At 37.8% G+C, this 24,209-nt stretch overlaps 1 protein-coding gene across 8 annotated transcripts in view; it reads left to right on the plus strand.

Annotated features, from left to right (window-relative positions):
* The window catches only part of YAP1 (Yes1 associated transcriptional regulator), a 114,025-nt gene that overhangs the window by 52,320 nt on the left and 37,496 nt on the right, over window positions 1-24,209 (plus strand). For 4 of the 8 annotated variants that reach the window (XM_084975826.1, XM_084975830.1, XM_084975828.1 and 1 more), the window contains exons 3-4: window positions 1,517-1,632; window positions 22,417-22,536. In XM_084975826.1, coding sequence (XP_084831952.1) covers window positions 1,517-1,632; window positions 22,417-22,536 — 236 coding nt within the window. The remainder of the gene's footprint in view (window positions 1-1,516; window positions 1,633-22,416; window positions 22,537-24,209) is intronic. The other 4 variants (XM_084975827.1, XM_084975831.1, XM_021062706.2 and 1 more) reach the window with 1 other exon arrangement.

Genomic DNA, 24,209 nt, shown 5'->3' on the forward strand with positions numbered 1-24,209 from the left:
AGTTCCGACTAGGAACCAGGAGGTTGTGGGTTTGATCCCTGGCCTCGTTCAGTGGGTTAAGGATCCGGCGTTGCCGTGAGCTGTGATGTGGGTCGCAGACGCAGCTCGGATCCCAAGTTGCTGTGGCTCTGGCATGGGCTGTTGGCTGCAGCTCCAATTCGACCCCTAGCCTGGGAACCTCCATATGCTGCGGGAATGGCCCAAGAAATGGCAAAAAGACCAAAAAAAAAAAAGAAAAAGACCATACAAAAATGATTTGAGTGTTTTTTTTAATAACTCTTAGTTCTGATGTCCTCCCTCACTCGTTTCAAAGATAATGATTTCATAATTGTCTTTCTAGGTTTTCTTGTTATTAAATAGTTCTGTAATTTTGTTTTCTAGAGAAAAACACTGTTAAAACATTTTGATTTGTATCCTTCTCATATGTTTTCAGTACACACACATACATATTTAAACAGCCTCATACTATATATACTATTTTAAAACCTTTAGAAAGCTGTATTATGAATATTTTTCTTGCTGTTAAATATTATTCTAAAACATTTTCAGTAGCTGCAATATAGTACATCAGATGTAACAATATTTATTCCCTATCATTAGATGTTATTAGTTGGCTTTCAAATTTTTGCTTTTATAAATTATACAGAAGAGATCTTTGCATGAATCACTTTCTCTGGCTATTTTTATTTCTTCAGGATAATATTTCAGGTAGTTTCATGGGTATAATATTTTTAGTTTTTGTTTCACTGAAACAATTACGTTTTGCTAAAAGAAGAAAGCTAATATTTATTGAATGCTTGTGTATTAGATGCTTTATGGTTTTATATTTCATAGAATTTTTAGCTGTTTTCATCCCTAGTTTAGTAAATGAAGATATCCATATGCATATAAAATGTTTTACAGTTAACAGTATGTAGAAATGCTTAAATGTTTTATTTAACAAATAACAAAGGCCTTCAGTAGTCACCAGAGACAATGAAAATTTAGTTTGTAATCTTGTTTTGGCTTTGGAATATGTGTTATAAGACACTGTCATCTTTTTATGTTTTATTTGTTCAGTGTAAAGGGTTTTGGGTCTTAAAATTATATGTTAATTGGCATTTATAGCTTTGGAGAAAAAAAGTGTACGGACTCATGAATTTTGGGTTTTGCTCATATGACTACTGTTATAGACGATTAATTTATAAATCACATTTCATCTTTAAATTAGAAGCAGATGATAATTGTTTACGAGGTGAAAATAGTTTCCCTTCATTTAAAATTCCAGACATAACTTTTTTAAATCTTGCACTTATAAGATCTAAGAAGTAAAAGTTGAGTGGTTGGAAAAAAGAAAAAAAAAAAAAAAAAGGTTGCAAAGGTAAGGGTGGGAGCAGTGAGGTGACCAGACTCTATACTTTTACAGAGCTAATTTAAAACCTTTTGCATTCATATATCTACCCTATTTTGGTAAGTCAGGTTGTTGTTTTTAGGGCCTCATACTTGTTATCTAAAGCAGTGGTTTGTTTTGTCTCAGTCACATAGATCAGACAACAACATGGCAGGACCCCAGGAAGGCCATGCTCTCTCAGATGAACGTTACGGCCCCAACCAGTCCACCAGTGCAGCAGAATATGATGAATTCGGCCTCAGGTGAGTGAGATGTTAAAATTAGAGCACGCCAAGTAATGCTCGTGCGGTGGCAAAACTTTCTGTGGAGAAGAGTACCTTTTCTTTTGAGGAAACTGGAGCATGGGTAATGATTATTTTCTGTCTACTTTCTTATGAGAAACTTAACTTTATTTCAAATAACCTGTTGTACTAAAGCCCTGTTTAATCATTAATACATGAGGTGGTTGGTAACTGAAAGCCAACAGTTTTTATAGTTTCAGTTCTGAAGTGAATATCTCAGATTCCTAGTTTGGCTAATTTTGACATGCTTCTGTTTTATTCTACTGCTTTCTTGTGTCTGGGATCTTAGAGTTGACGTTTCCCTCTTCCTTTTTTGCTCTGAATGGGAAGCCAAGCTATGGTGTTCTTAACCCACCTCTTAAAGTAGATGTTTGCTCTACCTTGGGAATAGCTGGAAGGTAGCAACTTATAAACACCAAAGCATCTTTCTTGGGTCTGGTATTTATCAAATTGTCACCTTTTTCACTGATGATAAACCTCAGTATAAATCTTTTTTTCTACCCCCTCTTTGGCATTTTACTTAAATCTACTCTTTTTCTCATCTATATAATGGGGAATAAAAATGCCCCTTACAGTAAATAGAGAAGAAGATATTATGTATAAATAATAAATATAAGGCTTTTATATTACAGTTCTGGTACAGGGTAGGCACTAAGTAAAGGATTAGTTCTTTTTTCCTTATGTCAGTTAGATACTGTCTGGCTTTTCTTTGTTTCATGGACCCAGGGCCATAGCTACCCATTATGCATCTTTGTGCATATTAGGAAAAGGTGCCCCTTCCTCTGGTAAGAGGCGACCTCATGCCTGGCATCAGAGATCGGAGCATTTGAGTTAGATTTCTGACCGTTCCTCTGCCCCCTACACGTTATCCCTTTTGCTGAGTGTCCTCTCTCAGGGCATAGATGATAAGAACAGTTCTTGGCAGCCCTTGTGGCCTTAATGGCTTTCTCCTTCACAGCCCATCCATCTTCCCTACTAAAAAAACTGATCAACGCATGAGTATAGGAAGCTGCATTCTAGATTTTCTTGAGCAGCAGCCTTTGGAAAGGGACTGGTGGAGGTGGAGAGGATGGTACAATTCATTATCAAAAAGATTCTTTGACTAGGAAAGCTCACAGAATCTGAAACATCTTTCTGCCTCTAAAGGTAATGACAGTGTGTTAGAATGTTTCTGCTATTATATAACTCTATGTTCTTGCCTTTGGGGGGTTGAGCCCTTGAAAGAATTCAAGAATATGAAAATCAAGGCAAGGTTCATGACTGGGCTTTTCTTGTCATAAGTTTTCTTTATAAAAACTCTTGAAGAGTTCATATAGTCTTCCATTTCAGCATTTTTTAATATGAATATATTATACTCAGAATGTTTTTTGTTTTTTAATTACTCAATGAACTTTATTACATTTACAGTTGTACAAGGACTGTCATAACCCAGAATGTTTTATTTATTTTTTATTTTTATTTTTTTATCTTTTATTTATATATTTTTTTTTCTACTGTACAGCATGGCGACCCAATTACACTTAGATGTATATATTCTTTTTTCTCACATTACATGTTCCATCATAAGTGATAGAGTTTCCAGTGCTACACAGTAGGATCTCATTGCTAATCCATCCCAAAGGCAACACAGAATGTTTTATATGTGACATTTAAATTAAAATTTTTTCAAAGTTAAAAAATTATGCAAGCAGTTATTAGCTAATATTTTTACTTGACAACTATTTTTTAAATTATCAAATTTCCAAGTAAAAATTGTGAAAACTACTTTGTATTTGTAGTCCGAAGAAGATGATACACATTATTCATTTTGTCATAATCCATCTAAAACTGTACCTGGGGAATTAGTAACAAATGACTCATTAAGTTTTATTCTGGAAGATTAGGTGTTTTGCACCTAATGGTTATGATTCTTCGAGAACATTGGTTTGTCTATGTTGTTTGTGTTAAATTTTCTAATAGCAATAGTCCAAGGAAATGGGGAGAATTTGTATTACGTTTATATTTAAAATAAAAAATGTGGCTCATTGGGTTAAGAATTTGACTGTAGTGTCTCAGATTCAATCCCTGGGCAGGGAACTTCCATATGCCATGAGTGTGGCCATTAAAAAATTAAACAAAAATTTAAGTATCTACAAATTTATTTTTATGGATTTTAGGCTATTTGCGTATATTTTATTTCAGCTCTGTGTTTTGTAAAATAAGAAATGGGTTTTTATGTACCACACATGAATTAACAGACATGCTTATTGCTGTATTAATTAAAAAGGCAACTTTGGCAACAACAGCTTGAGTTAGAGTGGCAAGAAGCACTGGTTGTAATGGGTTAGTGATGGGGGGAGATGTATGAAGAGGCTTAGAGAGTTGGAGGGAGGACCTGAAATGGGAAAAGCCACTCCCAGAGAGACTTGAGCATGTTGAAATGGTGACAAAAGGTATTTAATAGTAATAAGCCCTGTTAATATGCCAGGCTTTCTGCTGAAGTCATTTTGTACTATCTCACTTAATTCCCATAATGATCATTTAAGTTAGTGCTATTATTAGTCTCACTTCACATCTGAGAAAACTTGAGTGACTCCTGAAATTACACAACTTTTAAGTGGTGGAAGCCAGAATTCAGACTTTGGTAATAAGGCTCCAGAGCCCATGCTCTTAATCTTCAGGTGAACTCGGTTAAGTGACAGCTGTTTCTCAGAGAAAGCAGAGGGGATAGGACCTCTCAATGCCCTGGAGGAGCTTTTTTCTTTTTTCTTTCTTCTTCTTCTTCTTTTTTTTTTTTTTGTCGCACCTATAGCAAATGAAGTTCCTAGGCCAGGAGTCAAATCCTACACCACAGCTGTAATAACACTGAATCCTTAACTAACTTCACTGGGCTGAGAATTGAACCCGTGCCACCCAGGGACAGCACTGGATACCTAACCCCCTATGCCACAGCGAGAACCCCTGGAGGCACTATTTTAAAATACTAGTAGCTATAATGGAGAACTACTTCCACAGAAGGTGGTGGGTGTAGGGATGATGTTTGCTTAAGGAGGCTTTGTAGCGAATAAAATACACACTGGATCTTAAAGAGGACACTAGAGGTCATTGTCTTTACTGGGACAGTCAAACAGTATAATGAGTTAAAAGGAAGAGAGGTGTGGTGAAACCAAAAAGCCACCTTCTTTTATTTTTTTTTAAATTTTTTTATTTTTTGGTCTTTTTTTGCCTTTGCTAGGGCCGCTCCCGCGGCATATGGAGGTTCCCAGGCTGGGGTCTGATTGGAGCTGTAGCCACCAGTCTATGCCAGAGCCACAGCGACGCAGGATCTGAGCCGTGTCTGCAACCTACACCACAGCTCATGGCAACGCCAGATGCTTAACCCATTGAGCAGGGCCAGGGATCAAACCCACAGCCTCATGGTTCCTAGTCAGATTTGTTAACCACTGCGCCACGACAGGAACTCCCACCTTTTTTTTTTTTTAAACCAAAACCAAAAGCTGATCCTGAGAAAGGAAAGGAGTCAGCAGAAGTTTTTAAAGGTGTTAAGTTGATATGAAAATTCTCAGATTGGGACAGATTTTAAGTTTGGATTATTCTGAATTTTGTCGCAAGTATAAATGAGGGCTTAACCGGCAAATCAAGTGTTGAGGCTATTGATAACATTTGTATAGTGCATACCTCTTTTTACTCTGAATTACATGTACTCCACTGTAGTTTTTCATTTCTTCCATTTCAGTGGACATTTAAAAATAAATAGACTTCTACGTGGTGTTAAACTGCTTTGGAGTGAGTGTCATGGGAACTGTAATTTTGGTATACCTCATATTCATGTAAAGTTATAGCTATAACGTCATTTTAATAAGGTTTCGACCTAGGAACGTCTTCTCCTTCTGGAGCAAACCCGTGGTGCTTGGTGGCTGTGCATTCCCCATTGACGTACCCCACATGGTTTCTCAAATAGCTTTAAGAGAAATGATCTTATCTTAGCCGAGGATTTCTCCTTGAGAAAAGCAGCAAAAGTGATGTTCCTCTGTGCAAAATAGTCTTTTGAGTTTTTAGAGCCTGGAGACAGCAAAGATTGTGAGGGTATGTAAATAAATTTTGAGGGTTTACTGTAACAAGCAGCAAATCTGTTTCCAGTTAAGCAGGGTATCTACAGACAGTTTTCACCCTGAAGGGAATGCCTTCTGAACCTCCTAATCTGAAGCCTTTAGATAAAAGAGAAAGCTACACAACTCTTTTGAAGCACCTTACTGGGTTTAAAAACATTTTTTATCATCAGTTATTTTAACAAGAACTTTTCAGTGTTGATCTTTTTTAAAAAAGACCTCTCCTTATTCAGATATTTGAATTCATGTTTGTGCTGTTCTAATTATTTCTTTTTCTTTTGTCTTTTTAAGCGTGTACCTGAGGCATGTGGAGGTTCCCAGGCTAGGGGTCAAATCAAAACTGTAGCCACCGGCCTACACCACAGCAATGCCAAATACGAGCCACATCTGCAACCTATGCTGCAGCTTGTGGCAACGCTAGACCTTAACCCACTGAGTGAGGCCACGGATACACCTGCATCCTCATGGATGCTAGATGGTTTCTTGCTGAGCCCACAACAGGAACTCCTGTTCTAATTATTTCTAATCAGGCCAATTTCTTTAAAATAGTGTATGTCCTCTAGACTCCTGAATTTTCTGCATAATTATTTTTGTCTTTTTTTTTCTTCTCTTTTGCTTTCTGCATAGTTGAATGATATTTTAAGATTTTCTCCAGTTCTAAGATTTTATGAAATCCTGTTTCTTTCCCTCAGTCTAGTTTGGTTTAGCATAAATGATTAGTTTACTTTTGTTTTTTTACAAGTCCTTTTTCAAAGTATGAGGTTGAAATGATGACTTTCATTGCTAGAGACTGGAGATATTTCATTTGTAACTGGCCAGCTTTCTAAATATATATAAGTAATTGATAAGTTACTTAAAGTGACACCTGGAAAGAGTTCTAGAGGCAAGGCTTGATTCTTTGAAGTTTAACTTATATTCTTTATCTGTCCATTTAATTGTTAAGACGCAGTGAACTTTGCAAAAGGAATTCGAAATGTGAGGAAAAGGAAATTTGAATAATTCAGTAAGAAAATGGTTCTGTTTTACTTTATGTGGAAATATATACACATATAAAAGTATATACAAACCCTATTCTATTAAGTGACTTAATGATTGCCCTTTACAAGTTATGTTAAATTTATTTTGCTTATAGCATTTTAGTAACTTTTTGGTGCATGCTTGGGATCTGTATAAAATAGTTCTTCTGCATACTAATAGTTGGGTAAACATTAATGATTTTTGTTTTAGACATTAGAAAATAAGGACTTGGGAAAAGAAAAGTGGTAATTCTTTAAATAATCAGTTCTATCTATATGAAGATGTCAAATTTTTTAGTAATAGCTTGTTAAGAATGACCTATAAGATCGCTGTATCTTAAAATGGTAAAGCCAAGAAAATATACTCTGTGATAACCTAGAAATAGCTTGGTGCCAAAGGACTGGTGACTGTTTAGGACCATTACAGATGACATATGCTTTGGGAGCTCCCTGATGGCCCAGCAGTTAAGGATCTGGTGTTGTCACTGCTTTGGCTCTCGTCACTGCTGAAGTGCAAGTTCCATCCCTGGCCGGGGAACTTCCTCATGCCAGGGGCACAGCCCCCAACCCTACCCCCCAAAAAGTGTTGATTTAAATTATGGAGAATCAACAAATCCTTTTCTCTGCTTTTTAAATATTTATTTTTTTATTTTTATTTTTTTGCCACTCCCACAACACATGGAAGTTCCTGAGCCAGGGATCAAACCCATGCCCCAGCAGCAGCCCAAGCCACTGCAGTGACAAATCAGATCCTTAACCTAGTCACATCAGATTTTGTGCCAAAATCTACCTTTGGTAACAGTCCAAAGTCAGATGTTGTTACAGGTACATTTTATTTATTTATTTATGTATTTTATAATTTTTATTTTTTCCACTATAGCCGGTTTATAGTGTTCTGTCAATTTTTTACTGTACAGCAAGGTGACCAGTCACACATACATATATACCTTCTTTTTTTCTCTCATTATCATGCTGCATCATACGTGATAGATACAGTTCCCAGTGCTATGCGGCAGGATCTCAATGCTTTTCCATTCCAAAGGCAATAGTTTGCATCTATTAACCCCAAATTCCCAATCTATCCCACTTCCTCCCCCCCCCAGGCAACCACAAGCCTGTCCTCCATGTCCATGACTTTCTTTTCATCACAGGTACATTTTAAGGGATTCATTATTTTCATATTTTAAAGTTAGATATTTATTTAACTAATGCCCAGATCTATTGATGCAGCACTTTAAGATTTCCCCATCATGAAAACCTGCATAGAATTCCTAGGAAATATCTCAAGATGGGTGGAGAACATGCCCTCTTGATCGTGAAAGATGATCTATGTTAGAGGAATTTGCTAAACACCTTCACTGCAGTGGGGGAAATGTTCAAAAGCAAGCAAAGTGGGTAATACAGAGCTGCCTTGATATTTGCCTGCAGTATTACTGCTGCTTTGTGTAATCTATGCCAGAGGATAAAAGACCAGATGGGAAAGAGAGATTGTTAACAAGAAAAATATGACATAGAACAGATGTGAAATGTAGAAATAACAGGTAAAAAAGTTGATAATAAGGTTTTTAAACTTTACGGAGCACAGATAAGGTAAAGATGTGTGAGAAGTTGCAGAGCTGACTACAAGTTTTAGGAGTTGATAATTCCTACTTCTAAGTTCTTTTCGCCTTTGGAGAGAACTGAGAAGGAACTTAGAATAGGAGTTAAGGTCAGGGGCTCTGGGGTCAAGTGGACATGGGTTTGAATCCCAGCTCTTTCACTTAGCTGCCGATGAGATCTTGGATATGTTACTGTATCTACTCTCTTCACTTGGAAATGGGAGTGACAGTAATTACAGTAACACTGAATTTATAGGGCTGTCGTGAAGATTAAATGACTCAATCTTTTATTTGTTATTTTAACCAATAGACTAACTTAGAAGATTAAGATAAAATATTGTTAAAGAATATGTAAAGGAAAAAATTTGATACATATCATTGCCACCAGCTTTCTTCATAAAATAAGTTATTAGTGGCATTTAAAATATAAGTGTCCGTGTTCAACTTTTCTCTAGTGATTATTTGTAGAATTTTTCAAACTTTGCTCAGCTTTGGGAAGAAAAGATGAGAAAGAGATTAAATTATTTACATTTAAAAACCAAATAAATGCCTGTTTTATTTCTTCTCTTGATAAGTGTTAGAATATTATTTTTGTCTTTCCACTGATTTCTAAATCCTTCTGGATACTCTGTTGCTGCAATAATTTTATGACTCATAGGAGGAATATTTGTGTGAAAGATGAAGATGCTAATTCTTTAAAAATGATATCCCTAGACTACCATATATAGGCAGCTATCGGTGAAATGAAAAAAATGCAACAACAACAGACAAGAGTTTTCTAAAATTATTTCTTTAGATGTCAGTAAGGTAAAGAGGTGATAAAACTTTAGGTTAAAAATTTAATTAAAGGTCATTGCATTATTTGAACATTTCTGAAGTCTAAATGAGCTTATAGAAAGCTCATCTTTTAAAAAACATACTAAAACTCTTAAGCTATTTTTTTTAAAAAAGGCCTCACCTAAGGCAAATGGAAGTTCCCAGGCTAGTGGTCAAATTGAAGCTGCAGCTGCCAGCCTATGCCATAGCAACGCAGGGATCTGAGCCACATCTGCAGCCTATGCTGCAGCTTGTGTCAATGCCATATCCTTAACCCACTGAGTGAGGCCAGGGATCAAAAAAAAAGGATCACAGACTGGCTAGAGTGGACCTTAAATATTATCTACCAGAGATGGGAGAATTCTTTTTCCTAAGCAAGCAAAAAGAAGATGAAAATAGGGGGATAAAAATGTGGAAGATTTGCACACTTGGGAATGACAGTGAAAGACTCAAGTTATGGTGAATAAAGTCTGGAGAGTTGTCTATTAGAAAGTTCTTTAAAAAAATTTTTTTTAAGGGAGTTTCCATTACGGCTCAGTGGTTAACAAATCCAACTAGGAACCATGAGGTTACAGGTTCGATCCCTGGTCTTGCTCAGTGGGTTAAGGATCTGGCGTTACAGTGAGCTGTGGTGTAGGTTGCAGACGTGGCTCGGATCCTGCATTGCTGTGGCTCTGATGTAGGCTGGCAGCTACAGCTCCGATTCAACCCCTCGCCTGGGAACCTCCATATGCCGCGGGAGCGGCCCAAGAAATAGCAAAAAGCCAAAAAAAAAAAAAAAAAAAGAATCTGATATAGTGTCCATGAGGATGCGGATTGGATACTTTGCCTCTATCAGTGGGTTAAGATCTGGCATCAACACAAGCGGCAGAGGAGGTTGCAGATGTGGCTGGATCCCTGTGTTGCTATGGTTTTGGTGTGGGCTGGCAGCTGCAGCTCTGATTTGACCCCTAGCAGGTGCAGCCATTTAAAAAAAAAAAACTTCTGAACTTATATTTGGCCTTTTCCTCTAGGACATTCACCTAGCTATAACAGACAAATAATTTTTAACAGTCTTATTATTCTCCTTGAGACAATTATTCCCTTTCTGAATCATTCAACAAATATCAAATGCTCTGCTTTGTACTAGACATGGTAATGGCCACTCAGGCTGTGGAGTCAAGGTAAAATAATTTTTTCCCATATGTTCACAACAGTAAGTGTGTACCGAGTGCTGAGAGAGTAGAGGGAGGAATAAGTGAGTCAGTAATCTGGAGGGTAGAACAGACATCTTTAAGGAGCCAGAGTTTCTTTCATTCCCTCAACAAATACCGAATGTTTAGTATGTACAGAACACTATTCTAAATCATGAATATAGAATAGAAATAAATAGTATGTCAGTTTAAAATAGAGAAAAATAAACCAGTTAAGGGTCAGAGAGTGATTGGCTGGGGATGGAAGGAAATGATAATTTTAGGTAATTTCTGCAGTGTAGGCCTCTATAATTGATGTTTTCTGAGCAAAGATCTGAATGAACTGAGGGCAATGCAGATATCTAGGGAAAAGGGGAGGAATGTTCACACATAAACAACAGCCAGTTCAAAGAGTGTTGAGGCACATTGGAGGAATAGCAAGAGGACCATTGTAGTGGGAACAGAGTCAGTGAAGAGTGGTATGGAAGCCATATTATAGAGGGACTTGTAGGTTTTGAATAGAGGGGTGATATGCTCAAGTAAGTTTTTTTAAAGTAGGGAGGATTAGTTAGGGGGCAATTGCAGTAACTCAGGGGAAATGATGGACCAGGTGGAGGTGAAAATGGTGACAAGTGGTTGGATTCAGGACCTGAATTTTAGTAGATGAGCAGGAGTTAAGTTTGTTAAAGAAAAGGGAAGATAAAGGTAGCATTATATGGGAGATGGCTGAGTCTGAAACTCCAGCAGCATAAAATTAGTGATGGAGTAATGGGGAGATGAGACTGAGGACAAGACCTTCAGAGGAGAAGGCCTTCATGTGATCAGCTAAGAAGTTTGAGCTTGATCCTGAAAAATTGGGAGACTATAGAAATGACTCCTCTCTAAGGTCCTTCCCCTAAGGGAACACCTTCTAAAGGTCTCCTGATTTTCTTATCCAGTTATTTCATCTTTGAGACCCATGTTTATTTTTTCATAACCTTGCCTCTTTATTATTTTTGTTGGTAAGTTAAATATATTGTTGGAACAGAGTGGCAGAACTTCCAGGAAAGAGTAAGGGAACATTTACTAAAGTATCTACTGTACACCCTGCCCTTTGTTAAGCACTTTACCCATTAATCCTTTCAACAATTAATTGAGAAGATGCTTATCTCCATTTTCTGGATAAAGAAAGTGAGCATCAAGCAAATGAAGGAACATGCCTAAGGTTAGAAGGTTAATAATTATAAATATTGGATTCAAGACTTGAACCTGGTTCTGTCTGAATCTAAATCTTTCACAGTTTTCTTTAAACTATGCTATCTATAGAGTTTAATTTCATTTATAGTGCATCACGGATGATTGTTTTTTGTTTTTTAACCAAGTAAAATATCAATTGGTACTTTTTTTTTTTGTCTTTTTTGCCATTTCTTGGGCCGCTCCCACAGCACATAGAGGTTCCCAGGCTAGGGGTCGAATCGGAGCTGAAGCCGCCGGCCTACACCAGAGCCACAACAACGCGGGATCCAAGCCACATCTGCAACCTACACCACAGCTCACAGCAATGCTGGATCCTTAACACACTGAGCAAGGCCAGGGATCGAACCCGCAACCTCATGGTTCCTAGTCAGATTCGCTAACCACTGAGCCACGATGGGAACCCCTCAATTGGTACTTTTGCTATACTGGTAGAGTTTGGGTGGTTGGTCGTTGTATAAAAGAATGTTCGTTTTTTTTTTGAAAGTAGTAAGCCTTAGTTTTCTGTATTCTAGATCAGTGGTTCTCAGTTTGTAATGTGTAGAGGAATCACTTGGGGATTTGTTAAAATGCAGATTCTGACTCAGTTAACTCAGGGGTAGGACTTGAAATTTAGCATTTCCAACAAATTCTCAGGAGGTGCTGTAATCCTGGCTTATGGACCACATAAGTCTGGAGAAGACTCTAGAATGGTAAACTTAAAAGCATAGAAGTGTTACTAAAGATTCACTTTTTTACTCCTATTTTTATTTTATTCCTGTTTTCAGTTGAAAAAAACCCTTTACTTAAGTGCCTATTACATATGGAAGAATGTTATGGACTTATTAAAAAGTCTGTGATTTGTAAAAGCACAAACTAAGGATCTGATAAACTGAAGGGACCAAGACCAGTCAATCATTCTTTTCACAAATAGTCTTAATCATTTCAGCTCAATAAACTTTGCTTGCATTTGGTGGCAGGGCTACGCTCTTAGGGTTATTACGAAGACCAAAAAAGTCAAGGTGCCTTTATTACTTAGTTTGATGGGGAGAAAGCTGGGGATATAGGCAGATGAGTAGAGTACAGTGAAGTGTCTTCTGAAAGGTGACATGAGACCTTGGTTGGGGACACAGTGAGTAGATACAGGAAAGTAGCAGTGCCAGAATTCCAATCTAGGCCTTCAGTGTTTGGGCCAGAGTTTTATCTTACCCTGTGCACAGTGATTCATTGGAGACTTGGGATTCATTGAGCAGAATTTTCTAACTATTTGTAAGACATAGGAGAATACCTGAACTCAAGAGGAAACAAAAGAAATGATTGAAGTGGTTTGGCTACCACTCTGCATTTTTTTGCCTGAAGTAGATTTTTCTCCTCAGTTTTATAATCCTTTTCTTTTTCCAGCTTCTAGACCAGTATGCAAAAATGAGAAAGCCTGAGCTCATGACTTAGAGCTGCATGGTTTAAACCAGTTTTCACCTGAAGATAGAACGCTTACTATGGAAACCAGAAGGGAAATCTTTTTCTTTACTAAAACTTGATTTTATAAACTGCTTTTTTTTTCCCCAGTAAATTCATTTATACACACTTGTCCCATGTTTGGCTTACTAAAGCCACAAAAAGTTAATAATAATGGTATCATAATACTTATTATATGTGACAACCTTTTCCGTTGAGTCTACCTGAAAATTTTGGTGTTGTGGTCAGAACTTTATTAAGGATTGTTTAGGACTTATAAGGTCAAGCATAAGAGTTTCAGAGGTTAATGTTTATGGATGGCTCCTTTTTAAAAAATAACTTCATTTTAATTATCTTTTGATGCATCTGTAGCATGTGGAAGCTCCCGGGCCAAGGGTCAAAGCCATGCCACAGCAGCAACAACACCAGATCCTTAACCTTCTGCGTCACCAGGGAACTTCAGAAGACTCTTTTGGAAACAAAACTGTAGAAGAATCGGGGTGAATATATTTTAGTTCTCACATACTTTAAAAACCACAAATCTGCAGGATCAAAGAATCACAGTCTAATCTGGTGGTCGTTTCCAGTGAAGGTGGCCGTCATTGTCCTAAGCAGCCTTGTAAAATTGAGCCTCCCTACTCATTTAAACAAACAAGCAAGCAAACAAACATCTTTTTTTCTTCTATATTCTAGGGCAGAATGGTAAATTCTTCCCATACCTGGCCTATAGTTAAACTTAGTGTAAAGGAACAAATACAGGACAGTTTTCAGTAAGCATCCACGAGATCAAAAACAAGTGTACGTTCATTTCATAGGTCCGATAGCAATTGAGAAAAGCTTCTCAAAATTACCACATGAGAATAGAGTAGAATTGCAGTGGGTAACAGTAGTGGAGGCTAGGAGGAGATAGCCTATAGCCTGGGGGGTATGTGGAGGTGAAAAGTGCATAACCCTGCTGAGTACTGGAAAGACAGGACATGCAGCGGGAGGACTAACACCAAATGGATGACTAAATTACTGATGTGAGAGGATCATTTTACCCAAGAGAAAGTACCTGGTGCAATGGGAGAGGAAACTATATGTAGGCAAAGTCATCTTGAGGAAGGGGCATACCATTAGAGAGGGTTGAGTAAGGAGTTAGCTAAGCAAGGAGGGCAGGGAAAAGAGTACCTGCAGGAAGGCTCTGGAGAGGGGAGAAGAAGAGAAGTTTGAAGGATGGTAGTGGTGATGCTTTCAGAACCTGTGCAATGCTGCATAACACATGATGACAGAGGACCTTGAATAACCCGATAAAGATCCGAGAATTTTCCCTGTGGGCAGGGAGCCCTGAGTCATAGAGCTACTTCTTCAGAGGAGGTAGGAGGCAAGATGCTCTGAGTACATATAATGTTTAATGTTGCAGTGGATTAAAACTAATTGGGAAGCTATCGCTAAAATTTAGTCATGGAAATATGAAAGTCTACCTTGAAGTTTTATTTAAGGCATTATATTTTAAAGTAAAATCAACTCAAAATATGAGGGCATGTTTTGTGAAGTGTCGGTGTCCAGTTGGTGGAGGAGGTCTAGTGTTGGCTCTGTGAGAGGCATTAAAGATGTAGGAGTCATCTGTATGTCTATGACTGAAGCAATGGGGTTTCATGAAAGTTCCAGAAAAGGAAATTTTTGAAAGCACTACTTTGGATTAATGTTTGTCACACTTTCAATGTAGTACTTAAGAGCATGAGTTCCAGAGATTATCTGGGTTTGTCTCCAGGCTCTGCCACTTACTAATCTGGTCTAAGTGATTTAGGGCAGGTTTTCTGTGCCTTAGTTTCCTCATCTTTAAAATGGGGGTAATAATAGGACCTATGCCATGGAACTGTTAAATGAATTAATACTCACGTGTAAAGAACTTGAAACAATGCCTTGCATGTAGTAAGCGAGTACAGTTTGTAATTTGTCATAAATACAAGAGACCAGAATTTCAAAACTGGTCAGAATTAGAAGTTGGTCAGGATTAGATTCCTTTGAAAGGTGCATGGCATTTATTTTTCCAGCTACTCCTCTTACATTCTGAAGAAACTGCTTCTTGATATTCCTGTACTTTGAACCACTCATCAGGGTGTGCTTAGTAAAACTTCCAGTATTCTGAGTGACTTCTTCCTGAATTGTGGGCCAAGCAAGAGGGAGAGGTTGATCATGAAACTTTTGTGGCATAATCAAGACTTTCTTGTTTGATTAGACATTACAGATGGTTTCTTAGTCATTGCTAATGTAAGAGGGTCCTTAGGCAAGAGCAGGAAGTTGATTTTGAGTCATCTTCAGTATTATGACAGAGTTTATGTGTCATTTTAAAAACTTTATGTTTTTAAAATACTGCAGGAAGTTAGTATTTGCTATCGTAGTTATCATCTAACCAATAGTTGTAAATCCTACATGAAAGTGTTTTTTTCCCAAGGATAAGTAATTCTAATTCATGAATTAATTGTAGCCTACTGCTCTCTCTTGCTTTTCCTAATTCCTAATTTATCTTGTTAAAATGATACCTTTTAGAGTTAGCTCATGACTCAGCAGGCTAAGGATCTGGCATTGTTGCTGTGGGTCTGGTTACAGCTGTGACATGGGTTCGATCCCTGCCGTTCCCTTGTCTAACGGCCTACCTCTGGTATATACAAGCATGGTCTGGGCTAAAAATGTTTATTACCCACTCTTACGTGTTTAGATGTTGGCCATGAGTTTGGAGAAATTGAATTACCCTTTCATTTTAGTGATCCCCTTTAAGGATCAAGTCTGGATAATAAAAACAAAGTGAACCACAAATCCCTAACTCCTTGCTTGCTCTGCCCCTTCCTGCTGGCCTCCACACTACCCCCTGACCAAGTCGCCTATGCCCTAGACCATCACATGCTTGGCTGGCACTGGGTTTGAGTCTCAGCTTTAAGGTCACTTTGTCGGTGTGCCCCTTCTTGGTCCACATTTCTAAAAGGCTGTTTTGTTGTTGGGTTTTTTTTTCCCCCTTTTTTTCTTTTTTTTTCTTTTTGTGCTCAATGGTGTTTTTTGGTTTGGGGATTGTTGTTAACTGTTTTTCACTGCACTTATCATTAGCCAACATTAACTATACATATCCCTTTGTCTTCTTGGCTAGAACATAAATTCCAAGAAGCAGGGACTCTTTTGCTTATTGCTGTATCTCCAGGGCCTAAAATATAGTGCCTGAATATAGTAGGGGCTCAGTAAATACTGAATAAAATAATTCGCTATGTCCCTATGGCTTTAAGTAATACCAAATAATGGAGAAATTGAACTTACATGGAAAGGATAAAACAGGACATTCTATCTCACCAGCACAAAGGATTTCTCTCTCTCTCTCTCTCTTTTTTTTTTTTTTTTTTTTTTTTTGCTTTTTAGGGCTGCTCTTGGGGCACATGCAAGTTCCCAGGCTAGGGGTCCATTTAGAGCTGTAGCCACCAGCCTACACCACGCTCATGGCAGTGCTGTATCCTTAACCCACTAAGCGAGGCTAGGGATTGAACCTGCATGCTCATTCAGATTCATTTCTGCTGAGCCACCACGGGAACTCCAAGGATTTTAATTGAATTTTGCTTGATGATATTAATGTCAGCCAACATTTATTCCCATGCTTTGTGAATAGTTGGCAGTCTGGCTCAACAGTAAAAGAGAAAAAAAATGCATAATAAACACTCTTGTATTCACATATTTCACAGTGTAGCCTGGAAGAAAACCTCCATAACCAAATAGCACTGTGTGATAAGTATTATAGCATTAGATATAAAGAAAATATTTTGCCAGAACAGAGGAAGGATTCTTCATTTGAATTGAGAAAATGGAGAGTTCTCAACTAAAAGTGGTTTGAAGCCAAGTTACTAGTAATAATTCCCATGGGTCACATCAGTTTACCTGCCTCCAGAGTCCTACTCTTCATTTCCATCTGGTCATGAGAGGACAATCAAGAAATGTATTTTAGTCTACTTATCCATAATAATTGCTTGGGCCATTTCAGGGGTTTTTGTTTTTGTTTTTTTAAAGAAGGATCACCCTTCGTACGACTGCCTTATTTATCTTGATAGCTATTGAACCGTTTGCCTCATCCCATTCTAGCAGATGTGGCATTTTGCCATTCTCACACATGTAGTGCTTGGTTGTTTAATCTTTGAACTGCCCATGATGCCTAATGATGAATAATTGTAGTTTCCTATAAGTTAGATAAATTCAAGAAAAAGTTTTGTACCAGCTAAAGAATTCTAAATAGTTATTTTTAGGTCAGTGTTTCTCAGAGAGTGTTCCTTAGCGTCTTCTGGGAATTTCAGGCCCAACCCCTAACCTCTTGAATCAGAAATGTGAGGGATGGGGCTCAGCCTGTGTTTTATCTTAGTTAAACAAAACATTGCTATTTCTTTTTTTTTTTTTTTTTTTTTTTGTCTTTTTTGGTCATTGAACCTCCCGAGGCACATGGAGGTTCCCAGGCCAGGGATCCAATCGGAGCTGAAGCCGCTGGCCTACACCACAGCCACAGCAACGCCAGATCCTTAACCCGATGAGCAAGGCGAGGGATCGAACCCGCAACTTCATGGTTCCTAGTCATATTCGTTAACCACTGAGCATGACGGGAACTCCAAAACATTGCTACTTACATTTGCTTCGTTTTATATATTCCATATTGGAGAAGTTATAATATCTATGACACACTGAAATCAGGATATAAATTGAACTCAGCAGTATTCTAAATTTATTTTGGTCCATCCCTGTAGTCTCTTCCTATAAATTTAGTTTTGTGAGAAGCCAGATTTCCCCTTGGACTTGCTGACTGTACTCTAGTCCAAACAGATGCTTGCATCGAACTTTCAGTAGCCTGTGTAACTTGATGATTCAGAAAATATATCACTCTTGCTTTCTTAGCTTCTCATGGTTATTCAGCAGTTAGCTTGGTTTAATGTGATGACTTAGAATCCTGCGTTATCAAGTCACTGAATTTCTTCTCAAGAGCATTTAACTAAAAAATGTTTTTTGTGTGAATAAAGCCCATATCTGTTATTGTTTAATTCACATTTAAGATTAAAGATTTGTTTCTATTCTGTTTCCTTTTATTTACTGCCAAGAGTCAATTGTGGTACAAAGCTTTATTTAAAGGTAACCTTTCCTCATCTACTCCTTTGTCTTTGATCAGTAGCTTTATTTTTATATAAAGAAAACATCCTATTTTAGACCGTCTCTTTCCACACGTTAAATTTTTACCCAGTGTTAAACGAACAACATAAATGAATATAAAAAGCATTCTTTTCTGTTGAGCATATATATCTGGTATCAATTTGAGGCTTATAAAATTAATTATACAGTATAATTCTATTTCATATGTACATTCTTCTTTAATTAGAAATATGTGAGAAAATAGCTGACAATCACTACATTCTTTATTTGTACCAGGCTTGTTTCTCCTTTATACTAGTGTCTAAAATTATTTAGAGGTTTGCTTTTGGTTATTTATGGTGTATAAGAACAATACCGGTGAAAAGTTTTCTGGATTTAGTTTTTGAAGTCTACTCTTTTTAGCAAAATACTAAATACTTAATGACTTATATGTGAAAAATACGTGATAAATATGCCTAACAATTTAAACTTGTGTATGAATGGATAAAGTCACCATTCCACCTTGTCAGTTTAATGTAGGGAAACACTTGCATAAGTTTTGGGGAATGTGTTTATATCTTTGAGAAGCAGCGTATTTTATGGTTTAAAAACAGAAGCTTTGAAGCCAGAGTGCCTGGGTTCAAATCTTTACCTTGGAAAGGTTTACTGTCTACTTTGCGCAGTGATCTATCTGACTGTCACTGTTTCATCTGCATGGGAGGGCTAAGAACAGAGCAGGTGACAGTAATGAGCTGGTGAGTGGTGGAGAAGCTGATGCCGTCACTGCCATCAGGGATTGTGCACTGCACTATTAGAATAGCAAAAAAAAATTTAGAAGTAGCTCTGATAGGTAACACTGGGAAAAGGGCAAATGAATTTTAACATCTGTGCCGTAAGATCTGTGAAGCCATTAAGAAGAATAAGAGAGAATTAGGTGTTACATCAAGAAAAGATGTCCATAATATATATTAAATGAATAAAGTAAGTATGGTATAGGAGTTCCCGTCATGGCTCAGCGGAAATGAATCTGACTGGTATCCATGAGGTTTGATCCCTGGCCTCACTCAGTGGGTTAAAGATCCAGCATTGCTGTGAGTTATGGTGTAGGTCACAGACACGGCTCAAATCTGGCATTGCTGTGGCTGTTGCATAGGCCAGTGGCTTCAGCTCCAATTCAACCCTTAGCCTGGGAACTTCCATAAAGCTGCAGGTGCAGCCTAAAAAAGGCCAAAAAAAAAAAAAGTATAGTATAGATAAAGCATCAGTGCTTGTGTGTTACAGAATGTGCACAAGAAAAGAATCCAGAACATGTCACAAAACTAAAGTTGTTTAGTTCCTGCTGTTTAGCACTGAGAACTATGTCTAGTCACGTATGATGGAGCGTGATAATGGGAGAAAAAAGAATGTATGCATGTATGTGTAACTGGGTCACTCTGGTGTACAGTAGAAAAAAAAATTGTATTGAGAAAATAACAAAAAAAAATTTTTAAAAGTTATTTAGTTTTTCCCCTGGAGAGTTGTTTACAGAAAACTTTTGCTTTTCCGTTATGCATTTCTACAAACTTTAAACATTTTTTAAAGATTTCCAATGAACTGTAAAAATGATACATTTATGATGAATAACAGCCTGTCATTCACATATTCTGTTTATGCTTATAATTGGAAGTAATGTGTACTACGTGATTTTAAGCTCACTTATAGAAAGTTCGGAGTATTACAAGGCAATATACTCATTCTTCATTAAATATCTAGTGAGCAGTTACTCCAATACTAGCCTGTGAGTTAAAAAGATCAGTCATTGTCAAGACAGACATGTAAACAAGTAAATACAGTTTTATCTACTGTTAATACAGAATAGAAAAGGAAATTAATAATTTTATCTGAGGTAACCAGGAAAGGCTGAATTGAAGAGGTAACACCTGAACTTTCTCTTTTAAGATGAATAAGGGTTTATAAGAGGTGGAACATTACATACAAGGAGATGGCATGATTTTACAAACTTGGGGGTGGAGTAAGGTTTCAGTGTGTGAAAAAGACTTACTAAGAAATGAGTCCATCTGTCATTTTCCTTTTGATGGTGGGCAGTTATGGAAATGTTTTTAAAGGCAGTGAGTGACATGTAAATGTTAATTAGGAGTATTTTAAGAAGAAAGCCCTAGTGGCTGTTTGATAGAAGACACTGGAATTAGGGGAGGAGATCAGAAGTCAGGCACCAAGGAAGGACGCTCTATAGTGGTTAGGAAAAAGAGCTGGAAGTGGTTGAATTCTTAGAGATAGATTGCAACAGATCAGTCAGAGAGTTGAGTAGGTGGAGCAGAAAGGGAAAGTTGGATTATATCCAAGACACTGCTCTTGCTCTTGGTTTTAACTCAGCAAAGGGAGAGGGTGGTAGTATTTTTTTTTTTTTTTTTTTTAAAGGTAGGGAATCCATTTATTCAGGTAGGTTTGGAGGCTATAATGAGGTCCGTTGAGGCCATTGGGTTGATACTTCCCAAGGCATGATGAACTCCTGTTGACTTGTTCATCATCATGATATCTCAGGAACTTAGTTTTAGTTACTTTCCAGAAACATTTTACAATTGAGTCATCTTCCCAATTAAAGGTAGTAACAAACCTTAGTATTTAGTTCTAGAGATTCTATCTTCCTAGTGGGAAAATAGAACCCAAAGTGACGGTGAAGTCTACTAAGAAAATTGGTTGAATTTATATATGTTAAAAAAGTTTGCTTTCCATTCACCGGATAGTAAACATGGGATTCTTGTGGCAAACTCCAACTGGACATTGTTAGAATTGAGCTCAGAACTCCGCATTCAGGGCTAGAGTAGGGTCTTCCACCTGTGGCCTCTCTAGGAGCACAGAACACTCCCGTTTCACATGCCTGCATTCCCTAACAGGATTTTGACCCCATCAAAGCAGATCTTTGATAATAGTGTAGTAGCAAATTGGTCTGTTCCTGATACAAGCAAAACTAGCCTAGAATTAGGGCTCTGGGTCCCAAGGGCCTGTTTGAGTGGTCTGTTTAACCAAAGTTACTTATTCAGCACCGCTCGTAATTACGGCTGTCTTGGACTGCCAATATAGAAGGAAGGAACATGTTCCATTTTTGCACAGGAAGCATACTTAGTCTCTAATCTTGGATGTGGGTGATGAATCAAAAGTGTAGTTAGGAGAAAAATGAGGGAAAAGGCTGCTGGCTTTGAATATCATCTTGACACTAGCTTTGTGATGTCCCGCAGACTGAACCACAATATGCCTCAGTTTCTGCATTAGATTGGAGACAATACTACTGCTTTTCATCACTGGTCATTGTAAGGATTAATGAATTCATGCCCTTAACATGCTTAGCACAGTGACTGACACATAGTAAGCAGTCAGTTCATGATGGTCCACAAGTGGCAAATTTTAGGCAGTTACTCAAACTCCAGTTTACCCTTGCTTCTCCTGACTCCTGGTGGGAGTGGGAAGTGGAAGGGGGGAGTGGGGGGAAAGAAGAACCATGCTTGAATTCAGTAATTTATTCTGGGCCTCTCTTTTCATTGTTGTTTACCTCTCAAAAGCAACCGTCTAGTTTCCCTACCCTCATAAAGATAGAATAATCTTCTTATCCTTTCTGTATTCTTTAGTCCTATCTTCTAGGAGTTGTTTACTCACTCTAGAGCTTTGAAATTGTACCTTTTCTCTTTTTCTTCCTGAGAAATTTGCCTTCCAGTAGTTTGGGTACTTACCCAGCCCCCTTCCCAAGTCTCTGAAAATGTTAAATTTCCAGCCACTAACCCGCACCTCCTAGCAACTTGGGTGCTGCTAAAGAATAAGCAGAATGTTATGTATTAAGTAGAATGTTTATGATACTGTAGGTGCTCTCAGAACACTTGGGTATATTCCTTAGTAAAGAACCTTGAGGTCTATAGAAGGAACTCTCACAAAACTGACTAGACTTGGGGATCCCTGAGCTACAGCACGTCATGTCTTAAATTAACAGTGATAATAATTCTTCAGATCATGTCTTAAAGAAGATTTTTCAAAATCTGACCCTTTTTTTACATCTGTGTCTTTGGGGATATGAATTTTGTTATTGTGTAGTTTCTTTTTAGTGGAAAAGAATCAAGTATATATGTTTACCATTCTTCTCTGAACACATGCTTAATTATATTTTAATGAGTAGTTTTATGTCAGGATGTGTTTTCTTTTTAAATTAGCACCCTTTCCACCTTTTTTTAAGGTGCACCAAATAAAAACCAACTGTGATGTTTTTCTGTATTTATAGGTCCTCTTCCTGATGGATGGGAACAAGCCATGACTCAGGATGGAGAAATATACTATATAAACCATAAGAACAAGACCACCTCTTGGCTAGACCCCAGGCTTGACCCTCGTTTTGGTAAAGGTTCATCTCAATCTTTTTAGATACTTTTGATTACTAGGTTTGATATGTGAATTTGGGGAGGTACATTTAAATTAAATTGCATTGCTTTATAGTTTTAAAAAATGACTGCCCAGGAGTTTCTGTTGTAGCTCAGTGGTAACAAATCCGACTAGTACCCATGAGGATGCAGGTTCAATCGCAGGCCTTGCTCAGTGGGTTAAGGATCTAGTGTTGCTGTGAGCTGGGTGTAGGTCGCAGATGTGGCTTGGATCCTGCGTTGCTGTGGCTGTGGTGTAGGCTGGCAGCTGCAGCTCCACTTTGACCCCCTAACCTGGGGATTTCCATAAGCTGCAGATATGGCCCTAAAAAGCAAAAAAAAAAAAAAGACTGCCACCTAACTTATCTAATACTATTTTTTATACCTTTCACTTTAAAGTTGAGAAATTCAGGTCTAAATCAGCTTTTTAGCTTAGATTTCTCAGGGTAGAGTTAGAGAAATGTTGTAGTGGTTTACTAGCCAGACTTTCACATCTATGAGACACGGCAATCTTTTTAAAAATGACTTTTCTAGCTGTAATAAAATCACACTGTCTCTTCATCTAAAACCTGGGATATCAGCTTTGGTCTGTGACCTGGTATCTGCTTATGCCTAACTTCAGAGACCATTGAGTCCCACCCTGTGCCTTGCTAGATGTCATAATGTTTTCTATGCTAAGTGGGTTGGGGGGGAATACCCTGTCATCCTTGAGATAGACCATTGAAAGCATTTCTTTTCCTCTTCTCCCCCCATCCCTGTTTTTTTAAGAAAGGGGTTTTTTGCTTTTCATTTAAGAAACAACAAGGCCATATTTTCCTCCAAATTAAATGACAGAAATTACCATTTGCATAAAGGAATGCTCCCCCCAACCCCCAACAAATGTGCATATTTTGATAATAGTATACAAGCTGGTTAGGGCCTTTTTATCCATATTTTTCCACTGTTTTCAGTTTCTTTAGTGGGTTTCTGAGATGTTTTTCCAAAGCCATGGAAAAATGAATCTAAAAAGGAGCAGATCATTGTGGTTTTAAAGCTTTTCGTCTTGGACTGGATGCAGCTAAATGAAAACAATGTGCAGATCACTGAGTAGGTCAGACTGAGGGGACTCGGAACCTTTGAAGCTTTACAGGGGTTGACCTAACAACAACTGCAGGGCCCTTACGGGAAAGAGGAATTAACTCTGTGAATGCCATCAAAACACAATGGGGGGGGGGGGAGGGAACTACCCAGAGATAGCTGGGTAGAATAACTTCCCTGCCAGGAATGTTCTGAACAGTTCTCCCAAGTCTGTATGTATGCCTTTTTAAAACTCCAACATTTGGGTTTGCCTCAAACTGACTGACTGAACCCCATTCAAGTAAAGTCAAAGGTGGGATCAGGGCAAAGACTGTCATTTTGATAGATATCCGGTTTGGCTAAAATGCAAGCTAGCCTTTTGAGCTTCAGGACCTTGTTTGGGTGTTAAAAAAGTAATATGGCATGTTAATAATTTGCAACTTCAGATTCTATTTAATACTTGAATAAGCCTTTGTGGTTGAAACAGGAAACCAAGTAAGGTAGAGAATCTAATAAATGTTGCCATTTGTATGGACTACAATAACATCCATGTTTCCTTAAATCATCTTTAATAAAATGAATTCAGCTTGTCCACGTTTTG

This window comes from Sus scrofa, chromosome 9 (assembly GCF_054392235.1).
Source record: "Sus scrofa isolate SSC_HxYL_T2T_F1_AM1 chromosome 9, Sscrofa_HxYL_maternal_Yorkshire_Landrace_v2.0, whole genome shotgun sequence".
NCBI classification, from domain to species: domain Eukaryota; kingdom Metazoa; phylum Chordata; class Mammalia; order Artiodactyla; family Suidae; genus Sus; species Sus scrofa.